This window comes from Poecilia mexicana, unplaced genomic scaffold, assembly GCF_051168715.1.
Source record: "Poecilia mexicana isolate PSO_F unplaced genomic scaffold, ASM5116871v1 scaffold_6, whole genome shotgun sequence".
NCBI classification, from domain to species: Eukaryota; Metazoa; Chordata; class Actinopteri; order Cyprinodontiformes; family Poeciliidae; genus Poecilia; species Poecilia mexicana.
In genome coordinates, this window is record NW_028263375.1 from 34,054,815 (window position 1) to 34,069,263 (window position 14,449).

General features: G+C 39.4%; 1 protein-coding gene across 1 annotated transcript in view; it reads right to left on the bottom strand.

Moving 5' to 3' along the window:
• ano1b (anoctamin 1, calcium activated chloride channel b) overlaps nucleotides 1-13,910 on the bottom strand; it is a 69,973-nt gene extending 56,063 nt beyond the window's left edge. Inside the window, exon 1 of the mRNA XM_088006668.1 lies at nucleotides 12,648-13,910. Within this exon, the coding sequence (XP_087862794.1) occupies nucleotides 12,648-12,743 (96 nt within the window). The 5' untranslated portion in view covers nucleotides 12,744-13,910. The remainder of the gene's footprint in view (nucleotides 1-12,647) is intronic.
• Nucleotides 13,911-14,449: the final 539 nt, after the last annotated feature.

Sequence of the window (14,449 nt, forward strand, 5' to 3'; positions counted from 1 at the left end):
CTTTAATGTTCGGTTTATCATCAGTCCATCGTCTCCTTTTCTGCAAAGTTGGTAAGTATTCACTTTTCCACTGTTTCCAAAAAGAGTCTGCCAGAGACTGTACTTGCTTCCATTGCTTTGAGTAGAGGTCTGGAGATGCAAAGCTTCCTGCTGGTGCAGATAGGGCATTTGTCTTTTGGGTGAGGAGCATTGCTGGAGTGAGGAGGTTTGGTTTATCTGGATCTGTTGAAATTGATACAAGTGGTCTTGCATTCATTATTGCCATTACTTCTGCCATGAATGTACTTAACACTTCATGTGTGAGTCGGATGTGTCCGGCTTTCAAAAGAATACTGTCAAGGATTCGCCTTGCAACTCCGATAAGTCGCTCCCACGACCCACCCATATGTGAGGAGTGGGGAGGGTTGAACAGCCATGTGCATCCTTTCCCCAGCAGGAAAGAGTTCAGTTCTGTGTCTTTATGATCAATTTGCAGTTCATTGCATGCTCCGATAAAATTTGTCCCTCTGTCAGAGCGGAGTATTTGAGCAGGTCCACGAATGCAGAAGAATCTTCTTAGTGCATTAATGAAGCTTGATGTTGACATTGATTCAATGAGCTCAATATGTACAGCTCTTGTGGACATGCAGGTGAAAAGTACAGCCCAACGTTTGCTGTCTGCACTTCCTGCTCTGGTGCGACGTGTGGTGACTGTCCAGGGACCAAAGACATCCAGTCCTACGCTAGTGAATGGTGGCATGGTTGACAGTCTGTCAAGGGGTAAATCTGCCATCTTTTGAGTCTGCATTTGTCCTCTAAGTTTTCGACAAAAGACACATTTGTGAATGATGGAAGAAATAAGCCGTTTACCACCAATAATCCAAAATCCAGCTCCTCTGATTGCTCCTTCTGTTATGTGACGCCCCTGATGCGCTACTTTCTCATGGTAGTATCTGATAAGAAGGATAGATATGTGATGAGACCTTGGAATAATGACAGGATGTTTCTCCTCTTTTGTTAGGTTAGCAGGTGCCAGACGTCCTCCTATTCTGAGAAGTCCTTCTCCATCAATGACAGGGTTTAGCTTTTGGAGACAACTCTGTTTTGGAAGTGGTTGATTTGCTTTTATGCACCTGAGCTCCTCTTTGAATGTTTCATTTTGTACTGTGTGAATGATAAACTTGGCTGCTTTGGATACTTCTTCTGCAGTGTTACCGTCACTGAAACACTTCCAGCCTTTACTTTCTGTATCTGTTTTCTTGAATGATGCTGCCACACGTTTCAGTGATGCAATAGTGCAACACAATCTCATCCAATGAGAGAATCTTTCAAAACGAGATGGTTCCAGCAGCGTTACTGAGGTTTTAGTAACAAAGGTTTTCACATCAGGCCTGATCTCTGTATCTGTCTCAGGGTTAATGAGACTAAAACTATCACAGTGTGATGTCTCAATGTCATGTAGTGTCAAAAAAGAAGGACCACCAAACCAGTTTGTGGAAGCTAATGTAGAAGCTGGGATCGGTCTAGTGGCTATGTCTGCTGGGTTGTCACTAGTGGATATGTAAATCCACTGTGTTGGATGTGTGGTCTTCCTGATTCGAATCACTCGATTGGCCACGTAAGTATAGAATCTCTTTGTGTTGTTGTGTATGTAGCCAAGGACGATTTTACTATCTGTGAAAAATCTGACAGTGTCCACTTCAATGTCCATCTCATCTCTAATGAGTTCATACATTTCTACAGCTAAAACTGCTGCACATAATTCCAATCTAGGAACAGTGTGAGCAGGTCGGGGGGCGACTTTGGACTTCCCCATGATGAAACCTGTGTGCCACTGACCTTCACTGTCGAGAGCTCTCAGGTATGCCACTGCTCCTATAGCCATGGTAGAGGCGTCTGAAAATATGCATAGTTCTTTCCTTGCAGCAACAGACTGAGAGAATGAGAAGTAGCACCTGGGTATTTGTAGCTTCTCCAGATCCTTCAACAAATTTCTCCATTTGTCCCATTCCGCTTCTCTTTCTGCAGGAAGTGGTTCATCCCAGTCTTTCTGCTGTGTGGATAAGTCACGGAGAAGAGATTTCCCCTGCATTGTGATGGGTGAAACAAAGCCTAATGGGTCGTATAAACTGTTAACGGTGGCCAAGACACCTCTCTTGGTGAATGGCCTTTTTTCACTTGTGGCATGAAAAGTGAAACAGTCACTTTTAAGATTCCACAGCACTCCTAAGCTCCTTTGCAGAGGTATGTCGTCCAACTCCATGTCTAAGTCTTTTAGATCTTTGGCTCTTTCTGCAGCAGGAAACGCTTCGACTACTTTGTGGTCATTAGAGGCTATTTTATGTAGCTTCAAATTTGACTGAGCCAACATGTTTTGTGCATTTGTGAGTATCTCAACGGCTTCTTCTCTTGTTGCTGTGGATGAAAGGCCGTCATCGACATAAAAATTCCTCATTATGAACTGCTTTGCGTCATGGCCAAACTCTTTTTCTCCCTCCACTGCAGTACGCCTCATACAGTAAATAGCCACCGCTGGGGATGGACTATTACCGAAGATGTGAACCTTCATTCGGTAGTCACAAATGTTTTTGTTGGTATCATTATCCACATACCAAAGGAATCTCAAGTAATCCCTATGATCCTCTCTCACTTCAAAACAGTAAAACATTTGTTGCACATCAGCTGAAAATGCTACTGGTTCTTTTCTAAAACGCATAAGAACACCTATTAGTGTGTTGTTTAGGTCGGGTCCTCTTAATAAAACTTTGTTAAGGGACAGTCCTTCAAACTCTGCACTTGAGTCAAAAACTACTCTCAGCTGGTCAGGTTTTTGTGGGTGATACACACCAAAGGATGGTAAGTACCAATGTTCTTTGTCTGAGTCCAAAGGTGAAGCAACCTCTGCGTGATTGTTGTCCAGCATATTTTGAATGAACTCTGTGTATTGTCTTTTCATTTCAGGCTTACGGTCCAGTGTCTTTCTGAGGGACTGGAGGCGTTTGAGTGCTTGCTCTCTGTTACTTGGAAGTTCTGGTCTAGGCGAGCGGAATGGCAAAGGTGCCACCCAGCTATTACCTTCATTCTGATACACTTCTTTTTCCATAACGTCAATAAACTCCTTAACCTCTACTGACAGTGCTGGTTTGTCATCATCTTTTGTTCTGTCAAACACCTTTTCTCCCAGTTGACTGACAGCTGTGTTGTCAATGTCCTTTTGAAAGGCAAGTGTGGTGCTAAGTTGGTAATTGCAACCACTTGACTCCTTGACTTGAAACATGTTAGGGCATGGGCATAGGTAAGAAGCACGGCCATTCTGAAGAACATGTGTTTTGAGCACATTCACATTAGGAGGTCTATGCGTCTTCCCCATGCAGGCTTCCCCAACTATAACCCAGCCTAAATCTAAACGCTGTGCATAGGGCATAGTGTGTGGCCCATTGATTCTCTCTCTGACCTTATGAACCTGAATAATGTCTCTTCCCAAGAGCAAAAGAATAGGAACCTGTTCTTCTACAGGAGGGACTTTTTCAGCTATCTTCTGTAAGTGTGGGAACTTCATAGCAACTTCTGGAGACGGAATTTCTCTTCTGTCATCCGGAATCATGTCACACTCAATGAGGTTTGGAAGTGGGAGCTTTACTCTACCATCTATTGACTCAATCGTAAAGTTTAATGCTGTTCTGCCAACATTATCTGAAAGTCCTGAGCATGTCCTGAGCTTGTACGTGTCTGAGCGTGTCTCAATATTAAAGATCTCAAAAAACTGAGACTTAGCTAGAGACTTGTTACTTTGTTCGTCAAGCACTGCGTACATCTTTCTTGCCTGTTCTCTTTTTCCCTCTGGATAGACTAACACAGGACTTATTTTTGAACATGAATGTGGGATATTTACATCACCACAGACTTCTGTGCACTTAGAAACGACTGAGACATTTGTACTATCCTGTGTCTCCCCGCCATCACCTTTATCAGCTTCAAAGATCTCAGCTGGAGCAGGCGGTGGACCTGGATGTAGGGCTGTTAAATGTCTGTCACTGCCACAGTCCATACACTTTATCTGCACCTTGCAGTCCCTTGCTAGATGCTGGGTAGAGCCACAGCATTTAAAACAGATTCTGTTTTCTTTTAAAAATAACTTGCGCTCATCTATTGGCTTTGCTCTGAAACTTTTACACTTTTTAAGTGGATGAGGTTTCTTATGTATAGGACAAACCTTGTCAGGGTTTTCTATAGGCTTACTGTAAGTAGTTTGAGCTGAACTACCATCTGTAGGGATGTCTGTTTTGTGTACAGAAATCACTTGCCTGCTATTGCTTTTGAAGCTTTTCTCTTTTTTGAAGCTTGCGTTAGCAGGTGTGATATCAAAGCTTGGGTCATTTCTTATTTTGGCTTGTTGTCTTACAAACCTTGAAAAAATACTGAAAGGGGGAAAGGCAACTTTATGTTCCTCTTTGTACTTTGCACCTGTTGCAATCCACTTTTCCTGCAGTCCATAGGGTAACTTCTCCACAATGGGATTGATTCCACGAGCTGTGTCCAAATATGAGAGTCCCAGTAAGTAGCCTCCATCTTTTGCACATTCGATTTCCTGCAGAACGTCACCCAGCTCTCTTAACTTTATGTTGTCCCGGTTGTTGAGTTTGGGAAACTGTTCAATCTTTTTTAGCAGTGCATTTTCCACCACTTCAGGAGAACCATAAGATTCCTCCAGTCTTTGCCACACAAGGTCCAGTGCAACTGTTGGACTAAAGACGTTGGCTGAGCGGATTCTTTTTGCCTGTTGTCCAGACTCAGCTCCAAGCCATTTGACCATTAAATCTAGCTCTTCTAGGGCTGTAACGTTCAAATCTTTAATAGCATTTTGAAATGATGTTTTCCACAACCAGTAATTCTCAGGGTGGTCATCAAACTGTGAAAGTCCTGAACTTAACATTTCTCTCCGTGTAAGGTACTTGGCAATCTCATGTACACCTTGTGCCTCTGTTGAGGTTTGAGGAGTGTGGAACGGATATAGTTTGGGGGGATTCAGTGTCTCTCTGTGTGCTATTTTGGGCTTAGCTGCTTCTGCACTGTGTGAGCTGTTATTGTCCATTTCTTTTGTCATGGCTTTTTCATACTGTTCACGTGTAGCCTTGTGACAGGCGAGTGGATCTGCTGACAAAGAGAAGCCTTCAAAACTAATATCTGAATGTTTTTGAACATACTCTGCCGTACGCCGTTTTGGGCTGGCAGGTGGACCCACTAATGCACATATGTCAGAGTCAAGGCCCGCGGGCCACATCCGGCCCGCGAGAAGGTTTTTTGCGGCCCCTGGGATGATCTTGATTTATTATTAGAACCGGCCCGCAGACCGCAGCAAGCCGGCACCCCGTCTGAAAAAAAATATCTTCCTTATTTGAACTGTAAGCAGTTCTTTAAATGTTCTGTGAGATTATGTACTTACCCATGTATCCATAACAACCGGAACTTTCAATATCCACCAAGTTATTGCCGAAATATACCGTCTATTAAACGAGTGCCCCCCGGATTAATTACATTCTCTGCAGCTGCAGCTGCGAAGTTACCGTATTAACCCGATACTTGCTGGAAAGTGCAACGTCTCCCCTTTCAGAAACCGTTGGAATTTTTCCACTTAGCGCTACGTGTGGCGGAATTACGGTACTGCAAATTTAGATGTGTCGCCGGCGACACATCTAAATTTGCAGTACCGTAATTCGCCGGCGACACATCTAAATGCCTTGACTCTGACATATGTGGATTAATAGATTTTTGCACTTTATTTTATTGTATTTCAATCCAATTATATTTTAAAAATATTTCAGTTGTGTCTTTTGAAAATTAAAGATTACTGACAGAGCCATAAGAAAATATTGCTTTATTTATCTGATCATATTGGAATATATTTGTTAGGTTTTCAGTAGGTTCAATTAGGTTCACTAGACTATATGAGTCATTTAAAAAAATTTCAATGAACATTCGATCAGTCCGGCCCTCGGCTTGTAGCTAAATTTTTTATTTGGCCCTCCGTCCATTTGACTTTGACACCCCTGCACTAATGGATAGTCCTGTTCACTCTTCGAGAGAGCCTCCCCCTCTTCATAAACTGCAACTTCTGCTTCTGCGGCTGCAACAGCCTTCTGAGAACTTAAAATATGCAAATTAGCTTCAAGTTCAGTTTTCTGCTTCATTATGGTTGCTTCTTTTTCTGAAAACGCGAGCTGAGCACGTGCAGCCTGTGCTTTAGCCCGTGCTTTTAATGCTGCAGAACTTGTGGACGAACGTTTGGATGTGCGTGAGCGTGTAGACTTGGAACTTGTGTCTGTATTGCTTACTTTATCCTTGTCCTCCATGTCATCTGCTTTACCTGACCGCAGGCTCATGATTGACTTGCTGAATATTTCCTTGTGGTTGTGGTCCGCTGCGCTGATGTTCTTTACTGTGCTGTCCTCGCCCTGAGTTTTCAATCTTTTCAGCCGCTAGACAGCCAGACAACGACGCTCCAATAACCAAACTTCTTTCTTTCTTTTTAGTTGTTTATTGAAGAGTGGCCTCTAACCACTACCATCACTTTGGCCATCGTAAAGAACAAATCTTGTCGGAAACACAACGAATAAAGACAATAGTCAGCTACTCCACGAGCTGTTTGGTGTCGCATTCCACCATCTTGGATCTATGTTTTCTTTTAGCATCACAAAGGCAACATAACAAAAATATCCACCAGGGGGTGCTCTAGTTCAAAAACCTTGCTGGTCCAACTAAACTAAACAAAAGGCAGCACAAACACCTCTTCACTAACTACAGGCCTGTCTCTCTTCTCCCACAATTTTCTAAAATCTTGGAAAAACTCTTTAAGAAAAGAGTGGAAAAATTCATAGAAAAACATTCGCTACTTATCAGCAGTCAATATGGATTCAGAGCAAACCGGTCAACATCGCTGGCCGTAACTGACTTAATAGAAGAAATAACCAATGCCACAGATAGTAAGAAACTGGCAGTAGGGATATTTATAGATCTAAAGAAAGCTTTCGACACAATAAATCATGAAATCCTACTTAAAAAATTAGAACGCTATGGAATTAGGGGAGTAGTTTTGGACTGGATGAGGAGTTATCTAAAGAGCCGAAAACAATTTGTGAAATTGGGAGATGTGGAATCTGACTGGCAGGAGACTGTCTGTGGAGTACCACAAGGATCAGTATTGGGACCAGTTTTATTTAATCTTTACATAAATGATATCAATAAAGTGTCCAATGTATTAAAACTTATCTTATTCGCTGATGACACAAATATTCTAGCCTCTGGCGACAATTTAGAGCATCTTCTCTCAACAGTCACTTCAGAGATTAGTAAGTTAAAGATATGGTTTGACCATAATAAATTATCCCTAAATTTGGACAAGACGAAAATCATGGTCTTTGGGAACTGTTATAAAAATACTGAAATCCAAGTTCAAATAGAGGACGTAACTCTAGAAAGGGTTTTTGCTAATAAGTTCCTCGGTTTAATAATGGATGACAAAATCAGTTGGAAACCTCATATTAAACATTTACAGGGTAAACTCAGTAGAAGTATATCCATATTGGCTAGAGCTAGACGTGTATTGAATGCTAAATCACTTCATATTCTATATAACTCTCTGATTTTACCATATCTATCATATTGCTGTGAAGTGTGGGGAGTTAATTACAAGAGCTCTTTACATCCGGTAACCGTCCTACAGAAACGAGCCATTAGAATCATCCATAATGTTGGTTATTATGAGCATACAAACCCACTCTTCATAAAATCCAGAATTCTCAAATTTGACGAGCTTGTATAATTTAAAATGGCTCAATTTATGTTCAAAGTATCTAAAAAGTTGTTACCTGAGCACATACAGAGCACGTTTTCTGAAAGAGAAGGGGGGTATAACTTAAGGGGTCACTCAAACTTCAAGATCCGCAATTTTAGAACAACAAGAAAAAGCTTCTGTATTTCAATTACAGGTGTAAAGTTATGGAACAAGTTACATGAAGATTTAAAACAAAGCAATAGTTTAACACAATTCAAAAGAAAGTACAAAGAGGTAATTTTCAATAGATACACATACGGGTGATAGAAAGCAATAAGGTGTGTATTGCAGATAACAACTTGGTGTAAGGGTTTAGAAAGACAAACCAGCATAAAATGGGAAAATGTATAGGTAAATATTAGTAACTGTTACTTCTGACTGCCACTTTGATTTGATTTTTTTAATGACAGTAGGACTCTAAAGTCTCAAGTGTTTAGGGGTAGGAGTTTATAAGTTCTCACTTCTTCCTACCCAATTTTGAGCATGATATGTTAACTGAAACAAAAAAATCTGTATTTTCTCTTCTTTCTTATGCACTTCTTGTTACTGTGCACTATTTTATTTTTATATTTGTATCATGTTCGAATAAAATTTCATTTCATTTCATTTCATTTCATTTTCCAGTTAAACGGTGCATAAAACCATATCAAATGCTTTGTGCGCTTAGTCAGAGTTAATGCGCGCGGCCGCACAGAGATCTGAGAAACTCGTCCCTCAAACTTGAGCGACCAAAATAGTTTCTGTGATTCTTATTAAAAACTCAACAGACACCTAATGGAAGAGCTGCTAAAGCCACATTAGCACCATTGAATTAAATTTCCTGTTTGTTGCGCATCTCTGCGCGGTGCAGCGCATTTAACTCATCATGCAGGGCCGGTCCAAGGCTGTATGAGGCCTGGAGCAGAATTTGACTTACGGGCCCCTATTGCTGCTAAAAACATCAGCACCTTTAAGACCTTTGTTAGATTTAGTGAAATCTGGGAGAGGGGGAGTAGTTTAATTAGCCAACCTAAAAAGCAATAAATTATAATTGCAGTTTACTAATTTGTAGAGCTCAAACTTAAAGATTAAACTCACGGCTGTGGTAACAAACCAATCTAACTATGAATATTGTTCTTTGAACTTTTACAAAGGAAACTTGCCAGCTCCTTAAAATCTTAAATTTAAATGTTAACCAATTTAAATAGTTTAAATTTTGTATGCTGAAACCATTAAGTCAAATTTAGCAGCATTGATCATCTCAATAAACAAAAGTTACATTTATGTATCTGTGGTCTGTGTTAAAATATTAGCATTTATGGGGCCCTGAAGCCCCGGGGGGTCTGGTGGAGCCACTGACTTAATTTGGATTAAGCAAAAGTGCAAATAATTGATATTATTTTTAAATGTATATTTTTTGATTAGTTGTTTTTAAGACTAGTTGTGGATTCAAATATTGTTTCACAGGTGATGTCTTCCCGTAACATATAATTGCCTAGTAATATTTTTACTTTTCCTGTCTACATAACATCTTTAATACAAAATCACGGTGGGCTGCCAGCGGACCGCCTCGGTGCCCCGATCGCAAGTTTTCTTGGGGAAACCCTGGATTATACCCAAATTGGTAACACTTTATTTGAAAGGGGTTGAATAAGACTGTCATGACACTGTCATAAACATGACATAACACCTGTCATGAACATCAATAAGCCTTCATGAATATTTATGACTGTTGTCATAAAGTGTCATTCGGTAAATAATGACACTTTTAATACAAAGTTGACATTATTCAAAATGTTGTTGTTATGACAACTTGACATTAACCAAGAAATCATTACTGATATAAATTTGTTATAAAAGAATTAATGATTGCACTTTAAAAATTAGGTATCTTTGTTATTAAAGGTAAAGTTTAAACAGTAATGATTTCTTAGTTAATGTCAAGTTGTCATAAAGACATTTTGAATAATGTCAACTTTGTATTAAAAGTGTCATAATTTACCGAATGACACTTTATGACAACAGTCATAAATATTCATGAAGACTTATTGATGTTCATGACAGGTGTTATGTCATGTTTATGACAGTGTCATGTCAGTCTTATTCAACCCCCTTCAAATAAAGTGTTACCCACAAATTTATCTAGTAATAGCCTCGACATCAATAAGGAGGTTTGGAGGTTTTCTTTGGCAATTTCTCTATTATGTGCTTCAGCTGTGTCGCTTGGACAGAAGTGTAACCATTTTTTCTTTTGTCATTATTTACTTTTATCCTTGCAATGTAGAACAAGTATTTAAGAAATAAAAACAAATTTCAAGTTCTAATTCGCCAGTTTTAGCAGCTAAGGTGGCTGTTGTGTGTGTGTATGTGTACGTGTGTATGTGCGTGCGTGCGTGTGTGTATGTGTGTTTGAACGAAGCCACCCATTGGTTAATTCTGTTGCCTCATAGCAAGATGATCCTAGGTTTAAATCTGCATGGAATTTGCATGTTCTCCATGTTCATTGTTGGTTCTCTCTGGGTCCTCCAGCTTCCAGAAACATGGCCATTAGGTTAACTGGTCTCTCTAAATCAGGAGTCTCAAACTCCAGTCCTCAAGGGCCACTGTCCTGCAGTTTTTAGATGTGCCACAGGTACAAAACACTGGAATGAAATGGCTTAATTACTTCCTTCTTGGGTAGATAACTTCTCCAGAGCCTTGCTAATGACCTAATTATTCTATTCAGGTGGTGCAGCAGAGGATCATCTAAAGGTTGCAGGACAGTGGCCCTCCAGGACTGGAGTTTGACACCTGTGCTCTAAATACACTGAGGTAAGTGTGTGCATGTGTGTGGTTGTTTGTTCTGTGTTGCCTGTGATGGTTTAGCAACCTGTTCTGTTTAATGTATCCACTTGTTATTTTTGAAGGCCAGAGGGACCTCAGAGGCGACTCCTCATTACTGGTTTATGACGGATGTTTTGTGAAAGTGATCAGTCATATAACAGTAAATTCATCACACATCTTGCTCAATAAAAGAGCAAGATGTGTGATGATTTTATTCTCACACCTAAAATCATCACATCATTTCAGCTTTCAAAATTTTGAAAATAAAGAGTATATTTCTATTTGCCTATATTGTAACCATATAGGCAAATAGAAATTGTAATGAATAAAACAGACCACCTTTAACATACATGTAACATGTTTAACTGAAGGTTGAGAAAATCATTTGGACTCTCTAGTGAGGTTTGCTTTGAAATGTGTTTGTGATAGATGAACACATTTCACACACTTTTGGCCCAACGTTGCCCCTGCATCACGGTGGGAAACCAGAGCCTGTCTCAGCAGTGAATTGCAGGCAATAAATGAAGAACAACCAGCTGAGAGCGTCAGTCCAAATCAAAGACATATATAGTGTGTTTTCAAAGTTTTCACATCTATTGAACCTTTTTACATCTTGTCACATTTCCAGTCACAAACATTAAAGTATTTTATAGAAAGGATCTGTAACTGGTTCACTGTCCATCAAAACAACAACTATAAACAGCCAAAAAGGTGATGTGGATCAATGCATATTAATGGGTTAGAATGTCCAGTCAAAGTCCAGCCCTAACTTTAGGACATGTGGTAAAATGTACTGTTCACAGACACTCTGATGAGACCTGTGATGTTTTGCAAAGGAAAATGGGGGGAAATAGTTTCAGGATTCAATACCTCCAAAGCTGCAACTGTAATGTTTAATTGTAAAAATATTAAAAAACAATAGATCATTTTTTTGCACAACAAAATGGAGAAAAGTCAAGGGACATGAAAACTTTTTCAAGGCACTGTATGGGACACCCTGCATTCCTACACTTACCTGTAAAGTCAGGTTGAACTAACTAAGCTGTCACCTTACAGGTTTCCATACAGTGGGAGGAAACCGGAGCACACAGAGAAAACGCAAACATCAGAAACTCTTAAAGCAACTTCATCCAATCGTCCAGACCAGGGATGGGCAATCCTGGTCCTCGAGGTCCGGTGTCCTGCAACTCTTAGACGTTTCCCTGGCCCAACACACTTGAATCCAATAGCTGAATCACCTCCTAAGTGCAGTCAGGTTCTGCAGAGTCCTGCTAATGACCTCATTATTTGACTCAGGTGTGTTGAAGTAGAGATGCATCTAAAAGTTGCAGGAGACCGGCCCTCGAGGCCTGGAGTTGCCCACCCCTGGTCCAGAATTTACTGTCATCTAGTGGATACTCTCAATACTACGTTTATTTGACCTGCTATATAAGGGATGCCCAAAAGGTCATTTTTAAACTCTATGGACTTAATAAGAAAACCAAAACTGTTATCATCTCAGTCAGATACAGTAGTCTGTCGGAACTCCTTTGGTGACTCTTTAGGAAATCACAGATGGCCAAAAATAGTCACATTTTTATATTTAGTCCAAAACAACCCATTTTAGAAACAGCATGAGCTTTGTGGTTCATGTTTTTAAATGCTAAAGGACCGTATGTCCTCCTACTAGCAGATCTCTCTGACTCTTGTAGCTGCAGCGGTAATCCAGTTTTTTGGGGGGTTTTGTATGGACTGTCAAGAACGGTGTGTTGGCTGCAGGTATTTGAAACGTCTATGAAATATTGAAAGTTGACTGGGAATCAGTACCTATAAAAAATAAATCCAAAGTAAATAAATAAGTCAAGATACTTCAAAGGACGAATCTCTCTCATCATCTGGAAATGCATTGTGAATATTTTTTGGCCATATTTATATTTGTAAGACATTTTAAATCAAATAAGTAAAATAACAAAAACAAAATATCAACCTGTTAACGTACTGTCACAGCAATTTATTTTGTCTTTTGCATGTTCTTACTACTTAAGGTGATACTCACCCTAAACTTGCCATGAAAGATGACATCTCGTAGAAAATGTTGAGCGGACCCAGAGGCTGAAGACTGCTGAGGTTCTGAGATTGCTTCCTCTGTCATAGTTTAGGCAGAACAGAGACATAAACCCACCAGGAAGAAGTCTCAGAGCAAATATCCTATGTTGTGCTCGGCAAGTTAATGTGTGTCTTCTGTGTGAAATATCCAATTACAGGACAGTGCATGAATAAACCTTATGCTGCCTCTCCCTTTTTCTGACTCGCAATTTTTCCGTGCTTGTCTCCGTTTAGCTCTCCGTGTGGCTGTGTTTCCATCTGGAATGTGGAGTCGCTGTAGTGAGTCTCTAGCCTTGTTACTTGAGACACCGTCTGTGAGCCAAGATCTAAACTTAGACAACGATAAACCTCTGAACAGAAAGTTCCCTCCCTCACTTTCTCTGCATTTCCTCAGTTGTAATAATTAAAGGATTGAGCACCTCAAGACAAAGCCCACTTCTCTCACTGTCTGGCTGTCTACCAATGACAGGCAAGATCAAATGGGATGTGAGAAGAGTGAACTACTTTGAAAAGAAACTCCAATAATCCTAAAGAAATATTTGACTCTAAAAACCCAAAGGTACAAATTTATATGTTATTAAAGAACTACTACCCTAAAATGTATTTCAAGCTAATGTTTCTATTTTTATTGATCTTATATCAGGTCATATGTGACTCACCATGTTTTGCTCTGTAGGTGTTTGGGTTTGAGTTTATGGATCGAGATAAGAGTTGTTTTGTTGTTGTTTTTTTGTTGTTGTCTACTTTTTTTAATGTAATTTTTTTTCTACTTTGCAATGTTAGTCTCAATTTTATAACACCAAATAAGGGGATTTGCTTACCAATTAATTCCTGCAGAACATACAAACTCCAGTTTCTGCAAACTCAGACTGTAGTTCATTCTGAGGAGGGAATTGCACTGCACCGTTGAATTTTCACAAAGGGGGCAGACATGATACAAAAGTAAAAATATATCCCTCTAGATCTTGATGTTTGATATTACAAATATTTTTTGTAATATACAATAAACCATAGAAGCAGAGCATGAATTTCTAACATTGAAACAGATTGTGATTTACTTATAAAGGCTAATAAGCATGTTTTGGATGAACTCTAAGCCATGCAACATAGAAATTGTTGGAATAACCCAGCAATTTCTATGAAAAGATCTGCTGTTGTAGATATTTATTGTAGTTATTCTTTTTTATTATTTTGAAATAAATTGTATAGACGTTGTTAGATTTATTACCAGCATTGCAGTTCCTAAAGTGTAACCTCTTTATCTGGAATAACACGAAACTTAAGTTTCTGCTTTAAGTTTTCTAGTTGAGAACAAATCATCCATTCCATGGTCAGCATCTCCAAGTAATAATTCTATTTGCCTTGTAAGCAACTATCACACTACTTAATGAGGAGCAGCTGTGCAGAACCTGGAGGAAAAGGCTACATGCTAATTATGAAAATAATAATAATAAAAACATTCAAAAAATAATGAAAACTTGTTTTGTGCAAATGATTATTGTCAATGTTTAAAGTGCAAAGGTATATTACATGCTTTAAAAAGTGTTTTTAATAAAAGACAAAGGTGCTCTTAATGTGCTGTACAATGTACCACAGCAGAAATGGTACCAATAACCAATAACCTCTTCATAACAGGCTGACAAAATGGCATAAGTGCCTACAGACAGTAGCTATATTAAAAAAAACAAAAAAACATCTGGAATCAATTGGAAGTTTGTAAGCCTGGAACATATACATCCTGAAGTCACAAAC